Source organism: Branchiostoma lanceolatum, chromosome 7 (assembly GCF_035083965.1).
Source record: "Branchiostoma lanceolatum isolate klBraLanc5 chromosome 7, klBraLanc5.hap2, whole genome shotgun sequence".
Classification (NCBI taxonomy): Eukaryota; Metazoa; Chordata; class Leptocardii; order Amphioxiformes; family Branchiostomatidae; genus Branchiostoma; species Branchiostoma lanceolatum.
In genome coordinates this window covers 1,822,266-1,842,140 of record NC_089728.1, presented here as the reverse complement: position 1 = coordinate 1,842,140, position 19,875 = coordinate 1,822,266, and the positions used below count along the sequence as shown (strand labels likewise).

At 44.5% G+C, this 19,875-nt stretch overlaps 1 protein-coding gene across 1 annotated transcript in view; it reads left to right on the top strand.

The window, feature by feature from the left end:
* Positions 1–14,292: 14,292 nt before the first annotated feature.
* The window catches only part of LOC136438315 (cocaine esterase-like), a 43,335-nt gene continuing 37,752 nt past the window's right edge, over positions 14,293–19,875 (top strand). The window contains exon 1 of the mRNA XM_066433076.1: positions 14,293–15,124. Coding sequence (XP_066289173.1) covers positions 14,924–15,124 — 201 coding nt within the window. The 5' untranslated portion in view covers positions 14,293–14,923. The remainder of the gene's footprint in view (positions 15,125–19,875) is intronic.

Sequence of the window (19,875 nt, the reverse complement as noted above, 5' to 3'; positions counted from 1 at the left end):
AGGTATCCATTTTACGCCATGTGGAGTGAAGAAAGCCGTGTTAAATGCCTTTCTCAAGGACACGACGCCAGGAATGGGAACCGTAACCTCTGGACCTCGTGTGCACTACCATAGCCACTCGGCTGATCGACGCCACTGATACCTGCAATACAGACCAATAGATTCCATCATCCCAGAGTCCATATCGCGACTGAAATCGCGCCCCGGGACCGGCTGTAGGTATCGGGAAAGCAATGATATTGACCTTTGCCACCAGATTTCATCAGTGGGCAGGTGGACGAAGTTCCGGCCGAGTCGAAAACCAAATCATTAAGTTTCCAATTTGCCACCCTGTCCATCAGGCACGGAGAAACGTTTGCCGCGCTACAGCGGCTTGGTCCGCTGCCCAGATTGTTCCCGGGATCCAGACAGACTATCAACCATTCGATTGTTGCGGTCCCTGGGGACGGGACGTAACGTCATGAAGCCATCTGTTGTCTCGTGTTGAATCTTTGTAAGGCGGGGTGGGGCGGGTTCAAGACATTGGCTGTGAGGAATAAGCTAATTTCGCCTCTGGCTCAGTGATTCCATGTCCTGATCTTTCAAATGTTTGGATCAAAGTTGGGATGTATCACGGGCACGGTTGTAAGACGATAAAGGTCTTGATTGAAGGGGAAAACATAATTCCTTTATGTGTATAAGACAGTCAGTTGTACCGTGTTGAAAGTGTGTTATGCCACGGTCAGATTTCCTGACCGGCGCCCGGCTTGGCCATTCGCGGGAACGAAACGCATGATACAAAAGACAACAAAACTCACGAAATGTAAAGAGAATTAGCAACGGGCATAATGCTGTGTTGATTCGATTACATTCTAAAGAAACTCGAAAACTGATGCGAGCGTGCGAATTGAAAAACGTTTGGCAAAAATAGATTCTTCAATTTTGTTCTCGCACATCTTCTCTGAATTTGGAATTGACTTTGGCAATCTACGACATTAGTATTCGTTTTACAATATATTTTTTTGCAATTCACGGTGCATATGTGTTCATTTTTCATCTGTTTTGTCCGATTTACAGTATGTATCGTACCCTTTTTTTGTGGAAACAGACGAAAATTGATGCGCGCGGATTTCATCCTGTCCATATAATCGAATCAGCATGGCCTAATTTGTGAATATTTTTTTTCATACATACTTTTATTTACGTTCGAACGTTCCCGCAAACAGCCCGACCGGGCCCCGTATTTAGAAATGTTACCCTTAAACATTAAACACTCCCTGTAGCTGTGCTTCCTGATACGTTAATTTCACTAGTGACATTTGTGACGCTTTCCTCCTCATCTTTCGAATGTTTGGAACAGCCTCCAGAGTGCAGTTACAAATGAAATGTTTATATGTTATAAGCAAAGGGCGATGTCTTTATTGACCCAGATACCTCATCGTTTTCTCCCCGTGACCATACTTTATAAGCGAAGGGAGATGTCTTTAGTGACCTCATCGTTTTCCTTTTGAGACATTTGGTGATTAAGTGATCGGTGATGTCAGTTCCAACATCGAACACATCAATCTTCCTCCGAAAGACCTTCTCGCATTTTACTTTCCAATATCTATATTAAGGAGTAAATTGTGCATGGCGCAGCGCGGTGATTAACCTATTGATCGACTCTAAGCCCGAGTATAAGAGGTTAGGGTTGAATAGCCTCAACCTATTGTTAAGCTGCTCGAGAACCGAGTCCACATCTTGCTAGAAAGACGTACGATTCTCGTACAAAATAACCGATTACTGTAATTCAGTACAGTGTGAATGGCCTGGATATCACCCGCTGTCCAGGTCTACCCTCAGAGACTGTCTGCAATCAACAGTACAAATGGCGGAGATACGCCCCGCCAAATGGCAGCGAATTGCTCTCTCCCGTCCCAGTAACCTCCTGACCCAGTTTCAGACGGCAGTCCATGCTGATTTGTAGGATCTTGACACAGAATAGAAGATGTTTCGAACGCTGGGCATCACAAGTGTCAAATGTGGTGAAAGTCTCAAGATGTTTAGCGCAGGAAAAGTAGGCGTCGTAGCACCCTGTTGTCATGGCAGTGGACAGCTTCTTGCGAAGAGTAAAAGCAACAAAAACAAAATGTTTAAGGTACATTCTTGTTCCGTCTTCCCTTTATCAGGGGTAAAGAATGAAGTCTTAGCTGGCCAGGAAACTGCTTGAAGATTGGTCAGGAGAGTTATAGCCCCGGATTGTGTACGAGATGCCTTTAAGGCGGTTAGAGTTGGCACAGAGACTTATATATGGGATGGGTTCGATGATAAAACCGAGTGTCGGCAGAAATGGGCTTACCTGTTATTTGTACAACCTGAGTGCCCTACTAACCCAGAATGGGAGCAGATCCCAACTCCCTGATTCGTTCCTATCTGAAGTCTCAGCTCGCTGCGAGTCATCCGCTGTCACAGAGGTAAAGGATTACGATGAACGCTTTAATGGTGAAATTGTGGTTTTGCCAAGCAAACAGGACTAGGACCTACTCTGCAGACGTATTCTGCATTACCCCGAACGACCTAACTGCATGCGTTGTGTAAAGCTGTCTAATGAGGATGTCTCTGCGGTACTTGATGGCATGCCGGCAACGAGCTCAATTCCACGATTGTTCTAAGAAAATACGATTTTTTGAACACATCAATCCTAGGTTGATAACTCTGGTACTTGAAGATATGACTATTTCTTCTGAAACAAATTTTAACTGTAATTAACACGAGACTCGGTGAGCAGTGGATCATAAGTTGCAAAATGTTGCAAGAGAGATCAAGGAAGCTATTTACATCAGGGCCTTACAACGATCCCTCAATAGAGACGGGAGGCGCCACAGACTTTCTGCAACTTATGAGCTCGGTGAGCAGTGGATCATAAGTTGCAGAAAGTCTGTGGCGCCCCCCGTCTCTATTGAGGGATCGTTGTAAGGCCCTGATGTAAATAGCTTCCTTGATCTCTCTTGCAACATTTTGCAACTTATGATCCACTGCTCACCGAGTCTGGTGTCTTATCTGCATAACGTGACGTCGGTGGATTGCTCGTTCATTGACAAAGACTGGTGTTGTACAGTCGAAAATTTGGGTACGTCCATTTTTTTGTGTTGGAAATTACAGTTAAAACTTAATTGTTTCAGAATAATTTCTACCAACAAAGATGAACTTTCAAGCTATGACTATTTGTTGTCCTTTTCTGAGCTGGTAGTAGACTTCCTCACGCTCTCACACGTCTGCGGTTGGCGTTGTGCCGAGTCTTGAGGAGTCACGACGGAACGTTAATGAGTGACGCGGCGGTGGCGCCGATCAGGCGGCTAGGGGGACCTCTTGACACCGAGCCTGTCAGGGATGGGATCCAGCCGCTTTCCCGGGTGCAGCCTCCATTCACCCATACCTACAGGGCGGGAACGGGAGAGAATTGTGCAGTGATTCACATAGGGAAGATATGTGCTATGAATAGACGGCAAACGATGGGATATGTGCTGACTGTGCTGACGAATATTACCACTGGTTATATCCATTAGTTGTTGTGGAAAAACGGCAACATTGTCATTCTTTGGGAGGCTCATCACCTAATGCTATCTGGTAGAAGAAACGGTAAAGTATATGACTGTAAGGTCGCGTTGTGCATATTTGCCTGTAGCTGTTGTGAAAGGTCGGTAGAGGGTAGGAAATGTGAACAACGTTAATGCATATTTGGCGCTGAAGGTCAGAGGGGTATTTTAAACAAGAAAGCTTCTTACCGTCGAAGATATTTCACAGCAGAACAAGTTTCTTCTCTCTTTGTTCAGAGACATCACGAGATGAGAGGGAGAAAAAGAGAAAGACGTACTACCCCGCTGATGGTTCGGGAAGGGAAAACGGATGAGCTCCAAGTGCATTAATGCTGAAGTAAAGAACGGCTAATCCGGGGTTTAGACATTGCTGAAAGGTGCGTTTTTCAGAGGGATTCAAAGTTGTCAACAAAGTTGGCAGGCTTAGAACATAGTCAAGCTGGCAGCTTGCTAACGTCTCCATGTTTAGAGAAAGTGGATTACTGTTACCGTAATATACATAAATCGTCCCAGATCCTTACCCCAAACAATCAGCGGACCATCTCGTCTCCGTACTCAGACGCAAACCGGCAAAATGCGCCATTCCGGGAGCAATAAAGACATGCGGATGTTGTCTGTTCGGCGATGAGTGGAACAGGGCTTGTTACATCCTGGAGATTGTGGATGGGAAGCCTTCACTCACGATAAGTGCTTCTTTGTCTGCCGATGTGATGGCTGTCAGGATGTGTATCTGTGCCCACCAGGCGCGGAGAGGGAACAAAGAGGCGAGTTCAACCACTTTATCTCGACATGCACTCCGTGCTGATCAGCGCCAATTAGGCCTGTAGAACAGGAGGTACACAGGAGGAGACAGGGCGGCGTCACTCCGCGGAGTGGAGAAACAGATACTGTAAATGCAGACATGTTCGCGGTGGGTTCTATGTTCGCGGTTTTCGCGGCGACCGTTTCGCAGCGAACATGAAACCACCGCAAGCATTTTGTCCAATATTGTAGCAGTATGTGACTTTAGCGCTGCCGCGAACTAAAAACCACCGCGAACACTCCATTTTCCCCTTATTGCGAAATAAAAACCAACTGAAATGCATTTACAGTACGCGGGACTGGAGCGGTGATGGTTTGCGCGGCGCGTCTCTATCTGTGGTTAGTAAGTATCACGGAGGGTGGCAGAGAAGGAGGGACGACGAAGATTATACAGATATTACTAATATGTTTTGCGTCAACTAATACCGTACTGCCCAAGACGACCACTCAGCGGACCGATAAAATCCGGTCCATTTGGGTAGGTGGTCACAATGAATGATCGAATGGATGAATAAATGAATGAATGAATGAATGAATGGATGAATGACTTATTGAAATTGCAGGAATGGCAGGAATTGCAACCTCAGGCTGAATTGTGTCATTTCAATTCACTATAGATCAATCCTGGAGGTTGAGACCCTGAAATCTTAGTCAGCGAAGACAAGCCAGAGCGAAAGATCAATCCTAATTTCTACGATTAGAAAAATCATCTAAGGGGTCGCCAAAAAGTGGCAACATTTGCCAGGTGGTCCTTTTATAGAGGCGGTTAATGATGCATATTTGTCTGTATACCAGAAGTTATTTCATGCATACTACCCTGCTATAGAAATAGCAAGAAACTTGTTGCCCTATGAGCCACTAGGCGCTACAAGGTGGACAACAACAACAACAACAATAACAACAACAACAACAACACCAGAGATACCAATACCTGTATGTGTCATCCATTATGCTCAAATAGGTTCAGTAAGACCGTGCAGGGCTGCCTCCAGGACCCGTCCTTCCTTCCCTGGACGGAAATTTGCTTGTTGGGACGGAAAAAGTTCAACCCCTTCCGTCCCCAAATTACAATTTCATGAGATAAAACTGATCAAAATGTATTTTTTTAAGCTTAAGATGACAAATTTAACAATAAAAATTAAAAAAGCAATCGGCTCTCAAGCAATAAGTGGGACGGAAAAAATTTACTAAGACGCAAACTTTTTCACATTCCCAAAGCCATCCTTAGTGAAGACCAGGCGAATACAGATAAGGTCATGTCCAGTATTACCCGTGAGCGGTTCGCATCAGCCGGTGCCCTTCATCCCCCAACATCCCGGTCTCGGCCTCATCCTGCAGTCACGACACGGCTCGCCGCCAGCTCCCGGAGCGAGCAGACATAAAACCCCGCGCGAGAAATGAGCGCCGACGGCCTAATGGTGCTCGGACAAGAGAGGTCGAGTCGCAGGCCAGCCTGGTGCGGCCGTGACATTTGTGCGGAATACTACTTTCGAAGCAGAGGTCGGCGGGGAAGATTGTGACCGTCTAATCATATGCCCCGTTTTTTTGTCCAGGTTGGTGGGGAGAGCGGACAAAAGACGGGGCATATGACAAAACGGTCACAACTTAGTCTTCCGCACCAACCTCTGCTTGGAGAGTACGGAATACCTCCGGAATTGGAGACGAGGAAGCCGCTTGTAGACATGGGAACGGAACGGACGGCTACTCGGGACCTTCCGTGTCACGTCCTAGCACCTCATGACGGGCTGCGTTAGTGCTAGTCTCTATCAGACTAACTACGCCGGCAACAGTTTGCTTCCTCGTATATCGCAAGACTCATATGTATTTGGAACAGTCTGGGTGTTAACCTGAGAGCCTTGGGCCACAGTGTCTCTCAACCACAACACATGCTCGCCTTCAAACGGCAGCTGTTGAATCACTTGCATAACAGGTTCAGAGTGGTCTAAGCTATCGACGCTCCGTGTACGTGGACATCCTTTTGTAATTGTTCTGCTTGCATAGCCACAAGGCCTCGATAGATAATGCCCTGATTTTCTGTCATTATATTGTTCTGATATCCTGTACATATGCTATGATTTACATGCTTATATTTTCATTGTAAATAGAACTGTTAAAAGTGGCAATTTGTATAGTTTTCTCATTTGTTATATGTTGCTTTTCGTTTGTTAAGGGGGAGACAACTTGCAGAGGTGAGTGATCACCTGTTTTGTCTCCCCCTCCATTTTCTGTAATGGATGAGTCTTATAAATGAATGAATATGGGGGGGGGGGGTATTGGGGACGTTTGGCCACCAGGGGGTAACAATTGTAGGAGGGGGAAATGTTAACCCTCCCGCCGACTGACTCTTTTGGCCAATTATTCCCCTTTTTGACAAATTCAATGACACGTACGCCCACAGGAAAGTCTGGTGTGGAGGCTACCAAAAGATTCATGCTTGAAGTGTCCCGGTCTCTACAAAAGTGGCAATGATATACGCTGGGTTCTGACCTAAACAAACCGACAGCAATAGTAGGTCATCCAGGGATAATTTCATCAGGTTGGCGAATGACTGAATAACAAGGATCTTTTATCAAATCACAACCAAGCATTTTACAAGATACGACGTTTCGACAGTTGTCAGTCATCGTCATCAGGCCAAGGCAATACTGTATTGCCCTGATGAAGATGGCTGACAACTATCGAAACGTCGTATCTTGTAAAATGCTTGGTTGTCAATAAAAGAACCTTGTTATGCAATAGTAGGTCATGTTTTTAACCGCATCTTTGTCGCTATGACACAATGCGCTAAGGAGTGGTAGAGTTCATTAGGCCCTGAGAAACCTTTCTAAAAGGGTATCAAAACGTCGGCAGATAAAATCCCTTTCATTATGTAGAAAATAACCAGATATATTGATATCAACGTGATGGCCGTCTGTTTGCTGACCCGAGACAGTACATTGAGAATGAAACTGTTCATGAGTGTTAACGCTGCCAGGCCCCTTTTGCATCAGACCCTTTCGCAATAACATGAAAACTTTTCAACTCGGTTTTCCATAGCAGATGACGCAGACACCACAATGCGGCATTGTGGATATTACTAAAGGTCGCGCAGCAATTTGCATCAAACAGCTTCACCGTGAAAGATCAGGGCGCTGATTAGTGTGAAGGGGATCCTTGCGTGCATCTCTGGATATACATGAGTTACCTCGGGGGAAGGTCTGTTGTTCAAAACCCAGTATGAGAAAGCTGAGAAAGGTTCTTGTTATTGAGTTACGTTGAGCAACAGCTCGAAAAAGCGGATCTGCTTGATTTCACGAAGCCGTCATCATGGATGAAATCGTTCGCAAGATCCAACAGGCAATAATTTCCATGACATCAAATAGATTCATGAATGCTTTTTAGAATTCTGCATAACAAAGCGTGACGATGTGAAGTGATAACGAAGCTGCATAATTTAGCTCTTCGGGCTACCAACAGCTTTTAACCGGCCAAGCGAATGGAATCGCAGGAATCTCGTCAGTCCCTTTTTTCGCGGATGCGTCTCCCGTTCTCGTGGACACGCTCAGGCCATATTGATTTCATGATATGGATGACATCCGCGCGCGCATTGATAAATTTTCGCCCGTTTCCCAAAAAAGGAAGACTTTTGACCATACTGTAAATCGTACAAAGCAGCAAATGTTTGCCGTACATTGCAAAAAAATATTTCGGAGAATGGATACTAATGTCATAGAATGCAATAATAATAAGGTCAAATCCAACGTCAAAGAAGATGTAAAAGAGCAGAAATGAAGAATGTATTAATTGGATATCATACTCTTCCTTTTTGTTTAAAATTCTGATTCCGTGTTCGTCACGGCACTTTATCAAATGTCACAGAATATTTTACAATGTGTGGCTTATATTGAATTTCTTACAGAACATTCTGATTTGAAGACTTTCAAAATTGTGTGCGAATCTAGGTATAGTGAGTTGGAAGTTGACATTGTAGACTTATATTTCACAATAGATGATTTTGCAACTAACAGCAGTTCATTAATATACCGAAACTTGTTTAACAAATGTAAGTTGTATCCGAAAATGATGTGATGTGCAGTGATAGATATGGTATGACTAAATAGACTTTCCACATAATCCCATAGTGGTTTTACAATTTTACAATAAAAAAAAAACATACTCTGCTGTGTTTAGTCATTTGTTCAACCTTCCTTACCACGGCAATTTCATTATGAAGACAACTTTTTTTTGCCAAACGTTTTATTTGTCCGCACGCTCGCATCATTTTCGGGGTTCCCAGATGATGCCATCCATACAATCAAATCAACATGGCCTTATGATAATCCCGACACGTCCAGACGCTCCAAGCCATTTCTTAGATGATGAGGAAGGAACGAGGCGTCTGTAGAGGCCCGCTCTCATCCTGGGTGTAGTTCTGCCTTTAATGATGCGGAGAAGGAGTGGATTAACACGAAACGGAGTCCGCAGTGGACGATTAGGGGCAGAATTACACGTGTCCAAGGTCGGAAATATGTAGGACAACTCGTTACGACTGGCGAGTATTCCGTGACGGGAGCGTAGGCGGGTCCAGTTGTCTGGTGTGTCTGTGAGTAGGCGGCGTTACTACTGCGCCCACTCCTGCTACAGGCTGTGGGACTTTGATGTCAGAAAGCTGCCGGGTTACCAAAGATGAAAGCACACATACACGTACGTGCGTGGTTCTTAAAGGCCCAGCAGTCCACTCCTACAAGGCACGGCTTCTTATCCGCTCCCCTTTATCGTCAGGTCTTATCTACAGTCTTATCTACAAAGCAGTGCCGCGAAACGACGATTCTTTTATTGCATGTGTTAAAGAACTGGTTTGAGATTCACGGCGTGCACCCAACCGACATTCGTTAGGAAGTTTCCCCCCATAGAGTGATTCCATTCGGTCTCATTACTAGTGCTTGTAGGTTTCTGTCATTAGGTAGAATTAGCTTTGGGCTTCGCATCTGCATTTCATCTGAATTATCTATTTCTGTTTCTTGCAACGGCGACGATTTTGTGCTTGTTTCAATTTATGAACCAGACTAGAGAGAGATCCCAGAGTGTGTACGTGGCTGATCTCACGGTGCATGATTGCAATATTTGATCATTCCCTCGTTAAACTAAAGTAATGTTTTCATGTGGACATAAACCGTGGAAGCAGGGAATAGAAGGATTCATAGGCAACAGCAGCATACGATGTGTCTCCATTATGCGCTGACTAACTTTCGTTATTATCAGTAGATGTATGTATGTATTTTACAATATCTTTATATGATTATATGCATATTGCATATAACGCTCGAAATATCATCGTCGAGAAATTTGTCTAGGTATGTTTAATTGTTTGGATTTTCAGTTTTTTAAAAAATAAAAGTTGCCTTTAAGTTGCTCGTCAATTTTTCATCACATAGGAACATGGCAGTTACATGATAACATTATGCATAAAGCATTTACACTTTAAACATTACAATCCCCTCACAGTCAATATATTACCCGTGAGGAGAGGTTATTTTTCTTGATATGACCACGTTCTAAACTTTCTATTACATCCTGGCCTGCCTAACCCAGATCATTTGTCTTTGTCAGTTTTGATGGTCATTTTTTCAAAGGTGATGTTAATATTAGCTGTTAGCTACAGTGCATCACCTTTGGGTTCTGTACTTTTTCTTGTTGATCAATAAAAAAACATTACTGGTGAATTCCAATAACCAAAGAAAGCACTGCCCACATTACACTTCATACAAATGTTGAGAATCGGCAGGCCACTTTACCAGGCTTGTCAGCGGCGGGCTGTTCCACAGCAAGCCGATGCCACTGGCACTGTCCGAAACAGCCCTGCAATATGTTTGTCGGGTTGTTCCCTATATATAAGTGATTTACATGTATCCGATTAGGCCCCGTTACGAAAGGCAAGTGGTTGAAAATAACGTGGAAACATGTAGAAATTTTCACGGATGAAGCGTTAGGGGCTCGACATCAGTGACATAACAAGAACCAAATATTTCATCCATGTTGCCCCTGTCCCCTCCCAGCCCATTCAGTTCCATCTCTAGGGCAGCGGCCTGTCATCAGCACGGTTTCCATGGCAACCACGTCGTGCGGTTGGAGGCTGATCAAGCTAATGTCGGAAATTTATGATTTGGGCCTTAGCAAACACATGTCTTAGTTCTCAACTCTGATCTGTCATCAAGCTGGAGTATAGCAGCTATTTCAAGAAATGTAATAATTAACAAATGATTAAAGGATTTGACGCTATCCGATTGCTAACACCAGATGCTTGTCAAATGATTGTCCAGTCGACCCTGAAGAAGGCTGAGTTACGGAAGACAGAAAAATATATTTTTAATTTTGTTGAAACCGTGTTTAGGTATCGACAGATCTGATGTCGGTACATATTGGGAATTCAAATTCACCCAGGCAGATCCAACAGATCGAAACTTTAAACAGGTGACATCAGTTAAAAGACGTAGATGACAAACTAGTCAGAAACGCTAAAGCTTCGCAACGCCCATCAACAAATCAATCAGTAATAGGCTCACTTCTTTCATTTCAAACACACCCTGATGTCTTTTGAAGCTCCTTGATTGTCTTCTTATCTTCGCCCTACTTCTTAAACAGCAGCTATCCGTATTCTGAACCCAGTTGATCGATCGCTCCAGTTGTGCGCAGGCGATAGGAAATCATCTGCCATTCCTGTTTCAGGAGCTTAGAAGCTGCCCTAGATTCGGCGATAAGAAAGACACGATCTTATTGAGTTAAACTCGTTCCTTCAACTGACAAACCTTCACGCCGAACAATTATTTTCGTGCTGAAAGGATCGGGTCAGTATTGACGTCTCTTTAATGCACTCAAAGAACGCAAAGGCACATCGATTGGAAGCCTTCTAATCTAATGTGCCTTTTTTGTGGAATGTTGTTTTTTCGCCATTTTGCTAGCATGCTGGGTCAAGTAGTTCCATCAGGATGTGGAAGACAAAATGGGTAGATTGGAGACGAATTGAAACTCAACAAAGCTAGCTTCAGGTCACTGTAGTATAGGATATATATGTATTAAATTCTATTACCTCTTTGCATTTTCTATCAGTCCTCGAGCGTGGATTTGTGACAAAGCCGTCATTCTTACTTGATCAATTCATTATTTAGTCCATATATGTCTTGTGTTGCGATGTGATGATAAAAATGGCCCTTTGACCCCAAAATGGCCGCTGAGACCTTGTCTGAAATTGCAATGATTAATACCTATCGTGAAGCAAAGAACGAGGATACAAAACATTGGTCCCGCGCACAACCCACTTCAGCAAAAGCATTGGTTATGCCCCGGATACGGATATAATGAACAAGTGACTGGGCCTCCCGCAGGCTTCGCCCTGTGATTAATGAAACATACAGGCCATATTTGATGAAATGTACATTTTCAATACTTGCGCTGAGGTTTATCGGCTTTAGACGGGATCAGGAGATACGGCATGGAAGCCCACGGGGAAGACAGAGCTCAAATTGAGAAAGACACTCCTACTTTCCGCTCGTCCTCCCTGACAGTCCGAGGAAGGAAGGTCGGACCAGGCAGATTCCCGAGCAGTTGCCAGAATGATGGTCGCAGAGGTTCATCTTTGTTTTCCACAATATTCTATTTATTTATTGATTATTCCTTAGTCATGGATCTTACGCCTGCATATTCAAACCAATGACATTTATTTATCATCTGTATGTAAGGGCTCCCTTGGAAATCAGCTGCTGAGTCAACTGAAGGGACTACCCTAAAGATGAATAAATAAATAAATAAATAAAGTGCATACGTGGTTATTATTAGCATAACGACTTTAATATCTGGTCCATAATTGATTAACCAATTACTGTTTATTAGATCCACTTACTGGTAACTCGTGTATCTTTTAAACGGCGTGTATCTAAAATGGGGGACTGATTTGATAAACATCGCATATTGAGAACTGATTCCATTGCACTATTTCTGGATTATTTGTAAATTTGTTCCTTCCACAACACATCACGGAGTCCGGCTATCAGTTCGTTTCGCCATAACGCCTAAATGATGCAACAGAGCACGACGGATAAAAAGTAATAACAATCTCGAAAAGCCTGCCTTGCAGCCAAACCGCTTCAGTGATAGAATAAGAAATGAAGAAAGAATGAGCCCTGAGATATTGATCTCATTCAAAACTGGAGAACTCCGATAAGCATGGTATATTGGTTGTTGATCTGTAATGTAAACGCTGATAATCGAGGTATATTGGTTGTTGATTGGTAATATACGACCCGCTCATTGCTGAGTTTGAAAGCATTTTTTTCCTTTTTGCTGTGTATACGTGGCTGACTCAGCAGTACTAGATAGGACGGTGTACCTATTCCCCCCATTCTACATCTTAGGAATGTTTTTATTAATCATCAAGAAAAGTACAGGACACAGGCTGTAGCAAACAGCTAATAGTAACATCACCTCTTGAAAATGAAATAAAAAACTGACAAAGACAAATGATAAGCCTATGCAATAGAAGGTTTAAAACAGTTTCATAATTCAGAATCGTAAATTGTTTATGGACAGAAAAAAATTGTATGCTGCGGGTTGAGACAACTTGCAGGGTTAAGTAATCACTTCAGCTGTTTCCACCTCCATTTGGAAATGGAGAATTTCAATGAAGAAGCTCAATAAATGAATAGATAGATAGATAGATAGATAGATAGATAGATAGATAGATAGATAGATAGATAGATAGATAGATAGAAAATGAACAACTTCCAGTGAATTCAACAAAGCCCTGGTGAAGGCGGTTGATCTATAGCTGGAACGTCGACAGGTAAAGCTTTTTGAGCTAGTGGAAAGAGAACACAATTGTCCTGTCCTTATGTTCGTGCGCGTGAGAAATGTGTCGGGCAGGTTTCCTACACCGTGAGGCATGCAGCACGCCTCCGTTCCACCATGGGCTGACTAAGATGGGTGCATTTCTCTTCTGTTCCGGAAAACACAGAATCCTGGAGTGAGAATAAAGCGCGGTATCCTGATTCATTTCGGATCATAATTCCTCGCGACGTTTTTATTGTCTTGTCGTGCCTTTTGTCGATATCGATGTAAGTAACATCGTGCTGAGCAAACGATTAGGTTTTGACGAGCCGAACATCTGTTTGCTTTAGCGTCATCATTACCCCGCGTAATCTTGACATTAAGCCCACCTCAGCAAAGTCTAATTGTATGTCGTTCCTCGAACGTATGCGATTTTGCTTTGCAGGTATATTTGAATGTTTGTGACGACCCCCTTATTCTGACGTCAGCAGGCGTTTGGAATTCAGTCTCTACATGAGAAGGGTCATAGGGCAGGGCTCGTTTCGCGCCGCTGCAAATTCGTGAGGGTTATGAAAATGAAATAACATACAGCGACTCAAATGGTTGGTTTCTGTCAAAAAGGGAAAAATTAAGAAAAGCATGGGGAGAGGCAACATAAAGTTCTAGAATGAATCAGTAGTATCGTAAACGATTGGCAGCCAGAGAGAGTATGTGATTATGTGTATCATCGTCATGTATATGGGACTATATAGGATCAATAAATATGCTGAATAGAATAAAAGATGAGTAGATGAGTAGAACAGTATACGCTAATGATCAGCGTCAGGATATACAATAATAAACAAAAAGGATTAAACATTGAGAAATAATATTCTGTTTAAACAAAGAGTATGTATGAATAAAACATGGCATGAATAGAGCAAATCATAATTTAAAACCAAAATCACGGAACAAAAACATCTCATTTTTTCTATTCAGGGTCTTTTGTCCCCACACGGAACTTCCCGAAGTGAGCGATGACGATGACGTTATCAGGCAACGAGTTTCTAATGTACAGTATTGATCGGGGAGCGTGCTGTGTCCCCCGGGCGCGCAGTGGTTCAGCCCAAGTCGTTCAGACACTTGCCGGTAAGTCGTCTGCGGCGGCCGAACATCGGTACAACCTGTTTGAATCAAAGATGCCGGAAGACTTTGAACCGGCCCGGGGCGCGGACGGCAGAATGACAGGTTTGTCGATCCATTCGGAAGGTGACTTATTTTCCTCGCCGCTCTTCCCCGGGATCTTCCCTGCGTTTACCTGCTGATTGGTTGGTTTGTTGGAACATAATTTAATGGCTGATAACCCGGGCCCGTTGCCAACTCGCCTGGCTGTTTGGAGGGAGTAGCGAGCGCTCATTGCGGGCAACAGGCGTAGTCTATAGTGCGCGTCGGCTTGCCTCTGGACTCAACTGTGTGCTCCCGGTATCTATAATTCATCTCCGCGGAAAGCAAAGCGGATAAACGCGGTGCGCGTGTCTCTACCGGGGGATCGCCGGGCTCCAGTCATTTCACACGCGCTGGGAGTCGCATCCCGACTGAGGGCGAGGCGGCGGATGGAATATGCAATGTGCTGGCTCCAGTGGTGCCGCTGCTGTCTCTCCATGTAAATCAGATGTAAAAGATTCGCTGTCAGGAGCAGAGGATGCACGCCCGATCTACTAGCACACAGAGCTTCGCCGGCAGACATGGGGAGTACTGCGCACACGCCTAGGATTTAGCCGCGATCCGCCATGGAAATCGTTGCGCTCTTGGCTCGGTGGTGTGTGCTGGCCCTGGCGCTGGCGAAGCTGACGCAGGGATCGCACGTCGTGAGGGACACGTCGCACGGCAAGGTGCGCGGGAACGTCACCGCCACAACCGGCGGGAAACAGGTGCAGGTGTTCCTGGGGGTGCCGTACGCGCGAGGGCCGGTGGGGGACCGCCGCTTTAAAGTAAGTGCCACATTCGTTCATTTTCCACCACACCGTAGCCATGCCATTTTTCTGTCCTTGATTTATCTCCACTTGAAACCCTGGGCACTTGCCCCTGATAGTGATTCTTTGACAAAAGCAGCAACGCTCTCTTCTCGGCTCTCCTGTCTATAAATATCCACTCTATACCCGAGGCGATGGATCTTACCAGCTGTCTGTTCATGACACCTGCCTGAATGGCGGTGCTGCAACAGGCGGCGCGACAGGTGTTCCCTCCACACGTCCTACCTGCCACGAAGGCCGCGGGATTGATGGCAGAAATTACCTGCCGGGTCTCAGGGCCTTCAGAACTCCCCTGCTGCAAGATAAACCCAATAAGCCGCCTCCATCAGGCTTGTAAAGCAATAGAAGATGGCGCCTTTATTCCCTCTGATGTTCTCTGTGCAAATGTAACGACGCCAAAGAATTCTCGGAAATGATCCGATACGCGCGCTGGATTTAATCAAGCCCTGTTTTGAAATGGCAAGATTTGTTTCCCCTTGGCGTCTGGTTCCTGATAGAAAAGATATCCTGTGCGTGGGCCGGTGCGCTGTTACACGTTTTGTAGCGCAGAGCTAAAGCCAGTTGGGGACCGTTAGAACCAGATGAATGCTGACACCCTGCCGGACTTATACACTGTTGAAACATAAATTGAGATCGGCCGGCGGTTTGTGTACCAAGTAGCTACGTTTAAACTGGGTTTGTGTATTCTAGACACACTTCATGGGAAGAAATGCTAAGAAATTCGCACGACAATACCTGAGAGAAATCCATCTCACCAAACCAAAACCGCCGCTCAAGACGTTCGATTACTACTGGAAAGACACTTAAATCTGAATTCTTCTTGTTTTCGGTGAAGGAATCGCAATAAAGTCATCTGCATGCAAAGCGTTAAAAATCTTACGTGTGAATCCCACTGCTTGTCAGAGCAACCGGTTCTCAACGATAGATGGCTGGCAAAAACTCAAGTGGATTTTAGTATTCATACGACAATATGTCGTCATTTGCCAGGGATCGCTGTTAACGAGGAGCTTCTCTGGCATTGCAATTGGTCTGCAATCAGCCGAGCAGCCTTCAGTAACTGTTCTGTATACAGGATTTGTTGAAGACTTCTTCGCATCAGGAGGCTGGAGGTCTCATGCAAGAACGTCCTGGAAATAAACCGCGGAGATGACTTGATTCAGAGCTCTATGTCTGTTTTCTGTCAGAATCAGGTTATTTCTATCACAAACGGTTGAACGTACTGGAAATAAACCGTGCAGATTTGTTTGTATTACATACTCGGTAAAACGCCGCATGGTGCAACACACCAGATTTGTACTAATCAGTACAAGCTGCATATCCGGACAGATATATAAGATGACTTGATTCAGGGCGCCCTGTCTTTTTTCTGTCAGAATCAGGTTATTTCCAGCTCACGAGGTTGATAAGAACTCGATATTTCCCGGCCGGTCGGGCCGTCAGTATTACACAGACACGGTCGACAGGGATCTCGATATTGCATGGACACATGGTTGGAGACGTTCGCGTTACTACATTCACGCATGGCTCACCCCCCATTAGTTGCCGTCTTACCCCCAGCTATGATTTCACTATGCAACATCGGCGGTATAATGAGTTTCGATCTCCCGATGCCGACAGCCGCATCAGGTTTTCTCGGGACGGATCATGACTGGACGCCGCATTGATCGTTTTACAATTGCCTTGGCAATTAGCCTGGACGGGCCGGTAGAACTGCCCATTTGAAGTTGAGTCTCCATGACACGATGACGCAGTAGGGGCCCAGATGCGTGGATTAAATAATCACGGGAGAGAAATGCGCAGGTAAAACGCTTGAAAGGCTGGGGTGACGTTAACCATTACATATCCCAGAGGCAAAGGAGACCCCTACAGTTTCAGCAACGTGAAATATTGCCATCCCCTCCTCCCCTATCTATCCACCTCAGCTACGTTGGAGAGATGATATTGGGCAAATCTTCACCGTTAGGATTACAAAAATCTATAAGTCTGAACGTAAAACCTAAGCCGCTCACTGTGAGTCGATTTTCCCAAACCCTCGCTGAGAGAACATCATCCATGGTCCGCCGTAGATCTGGGTGATACTGAAAAACTCTTGCACTTGAAGGTCAAGCTGAGTATCGATTCATCTTCATCCTCTAACTCCCGTATCTCTTGAGCAATACATGTTAGGTCTGTAAGTTTAGAAAGAGGATAAAAAACAAAGTCTAGCTTATCTTAACTACATCTTTGCCGGGAGAACATCATCATTGAGCAACAGTAGAGCGGAAACACTTTATTAACGCCTCTCCTTCTCTTATCGACGATTCTATTCTCTGGTTTTCAACCGAATAACGTCCACTTTGATTTAGCTCATCATCATCTATCAGTTTAGACCTTAAGTTGGGGATGTCTTTAACAACAGAACTTCAAAGAACGTCTACGACGATAAGACATCGAGCATCTTTTGAAGTCCTTGCCGAGAGGACATTAGCCTTAAGCACCCTGAGATCGGGGTGATTCCAGAAAAGTCCCCTACTTCTCTTATCAGCGATTCCCCGGCTTCAGTCGCACAGATAACCCACTTCTGCAGCTCAGGTATCGAGCAGCGCCCCGTGCAAGCCGCGACTCCTCTCTCCCCACATCCATCACCTGATGCAGCTGGTCAGGCCTATCTGATCGGCAAGTCAGACATGTTTCCTCATCACATATGTGGTATTGGTGCGATTGCCGCTTCTGCAACTTCTGGAAATTGCGCAAATATGTTGAAGGGTTGAGATGAAGTTTTGATTATTTGGCGAGGAAGCTACCGTACTGTAGGCATAAAACTAATACGGTTATTACATTTTTCAAGCAATCATGCTTTAGAAAAGGTTGGTATTAGTACATTCCATTTACATCAGTATTACACCTTTAGACCAGCCTGAGTTGGATCACTGTCCATCCATATTCTACATGTAGAGTCGATAAACTTGAAAGAGTTGAAGTTTTACTTTTATCATGCATTTTGCCATTGATCAATCGAATCATGCGGTGGAGATAAAGCCAAAAAGGCCGAGCAATGCTCAATTTATGTTCGGATGTTCATATAATGAAATACAACCTCACACCTCATTGAATAATGATGACAAACTAAGCAGATCGATTATTTATTGAATCTGGTAGACTCCGATAAGTCGTGTGAAATATGATCCGATCAACGAAACAAATGATAAGCCATGTAAGCTCCTTTCTGCAGCCTGATTTGTAGGTCATAAATCTCCCGCCAAGCTCTTTCAGGCGATGGTCACGCGAGAAATATGTCATCTGTGTAAAAAGTGACGTGTGTGCGGGCCTCGCGATGACGTAGTCATTCTACGTGATCTACATTGCAGCGACGCTCTTTGGCAACTTTGTTTGGTTTCTTGCTTCCAATGTATGATGTGCGCTACCACTAGTTCATAGGAGACAAAATGAGACGAGTAGCCAAGAAATGTGCATTAAAATGCATTAAAGTGGGCTAGAGCGACCAGATGCTGATTGTGTCGTTTATACTACAGATCATACCATCTATCCCTCCCCCACGACACATAGCTGTGTAAAAATTCATAAGATTTTTAATGAGACGGCCACTCTTATGAGTATGGCATAGATGTAGGAATTTCACAGAAGAACGATGGTTTCTGATAGGTAATCAACCTTTAGATACAGGGATGCTACAGAAGACCATGGAGTGTCTAAAACTTGACAGATTTCTCAGCGGCATTTCGGTGAACGCTAAACGTCTTTTTCTGACCCCCCAATGGTCTCTTGATAATTTGTCAATGACCGCAATGACCAATGATTGCCCACCGTGTCAACAGTCGTGGCGTCGTGTTGGTGCAACGGTTGGAGTGTTTGGCCTAGAACCCGGAGGTCCTGGGTTCGAATCCCCTGACATGACATCGATGCTGTGCCCTTGAGAAGGGCACACAATTTTTCTCATCCAATCCACGTGTAAAAATGGGTACCTGACTTCGGTTGGGCGTTGTGGAGGCAAAAGGGGGTGGACGGAGAGGGATGGGCTTCGCCTTCCGATGCCGTGGATGACAAATTATTAACAACTCACTGACTGCGTACTCAAAAAGGCCATGGGACTGTCCTTACCTTATCAATCTTATTGTGATTTGTAAGTGGGCAAAGCTTAAATAAGCTATCAAGTTGGGGGTAGTGCCACATTGTCCTTGTATCTGTCAAAAAACACACCAAAAAAAACATACACAAAAAATGAGAATTTCCAACAGATATAATAGCATTCCTTTCACACACCTTCCAGCCGGACTTCTGCACACGCGGCATTTCATAAACCGTCTATTAACCCAGCTAGTGGCCCCTAACTGTAGAACATATACTCCCTTAATAAGTGCGTTCTAGTGTAGCTGCATTAAAAACTGGCGCCATACTCATATATCATCACCAAGATGGCTGCCTCCCCTCGCTGACCTTTGGCGCCCCCCTCCCATCATTTGATATGTTTGCTGCGCAGTATGAACTGGAACGCCGTGTCCACATCTTTAAAAATACGTTAAAGATCCCGCAGGGCCACAAAGGTCATGTTGATAGCCCAGAATGCTAATAAGATGGTGCAAGTGGAAGATTTACAGATGCAAAGTTGACGGATTGTCCATAGATTTATTGATCTTATACCAGCAATAATCAGAGAATATTATCAAGAATTTTATCTATGTCACATCACTGGAAACACCATTAGGTTTTAG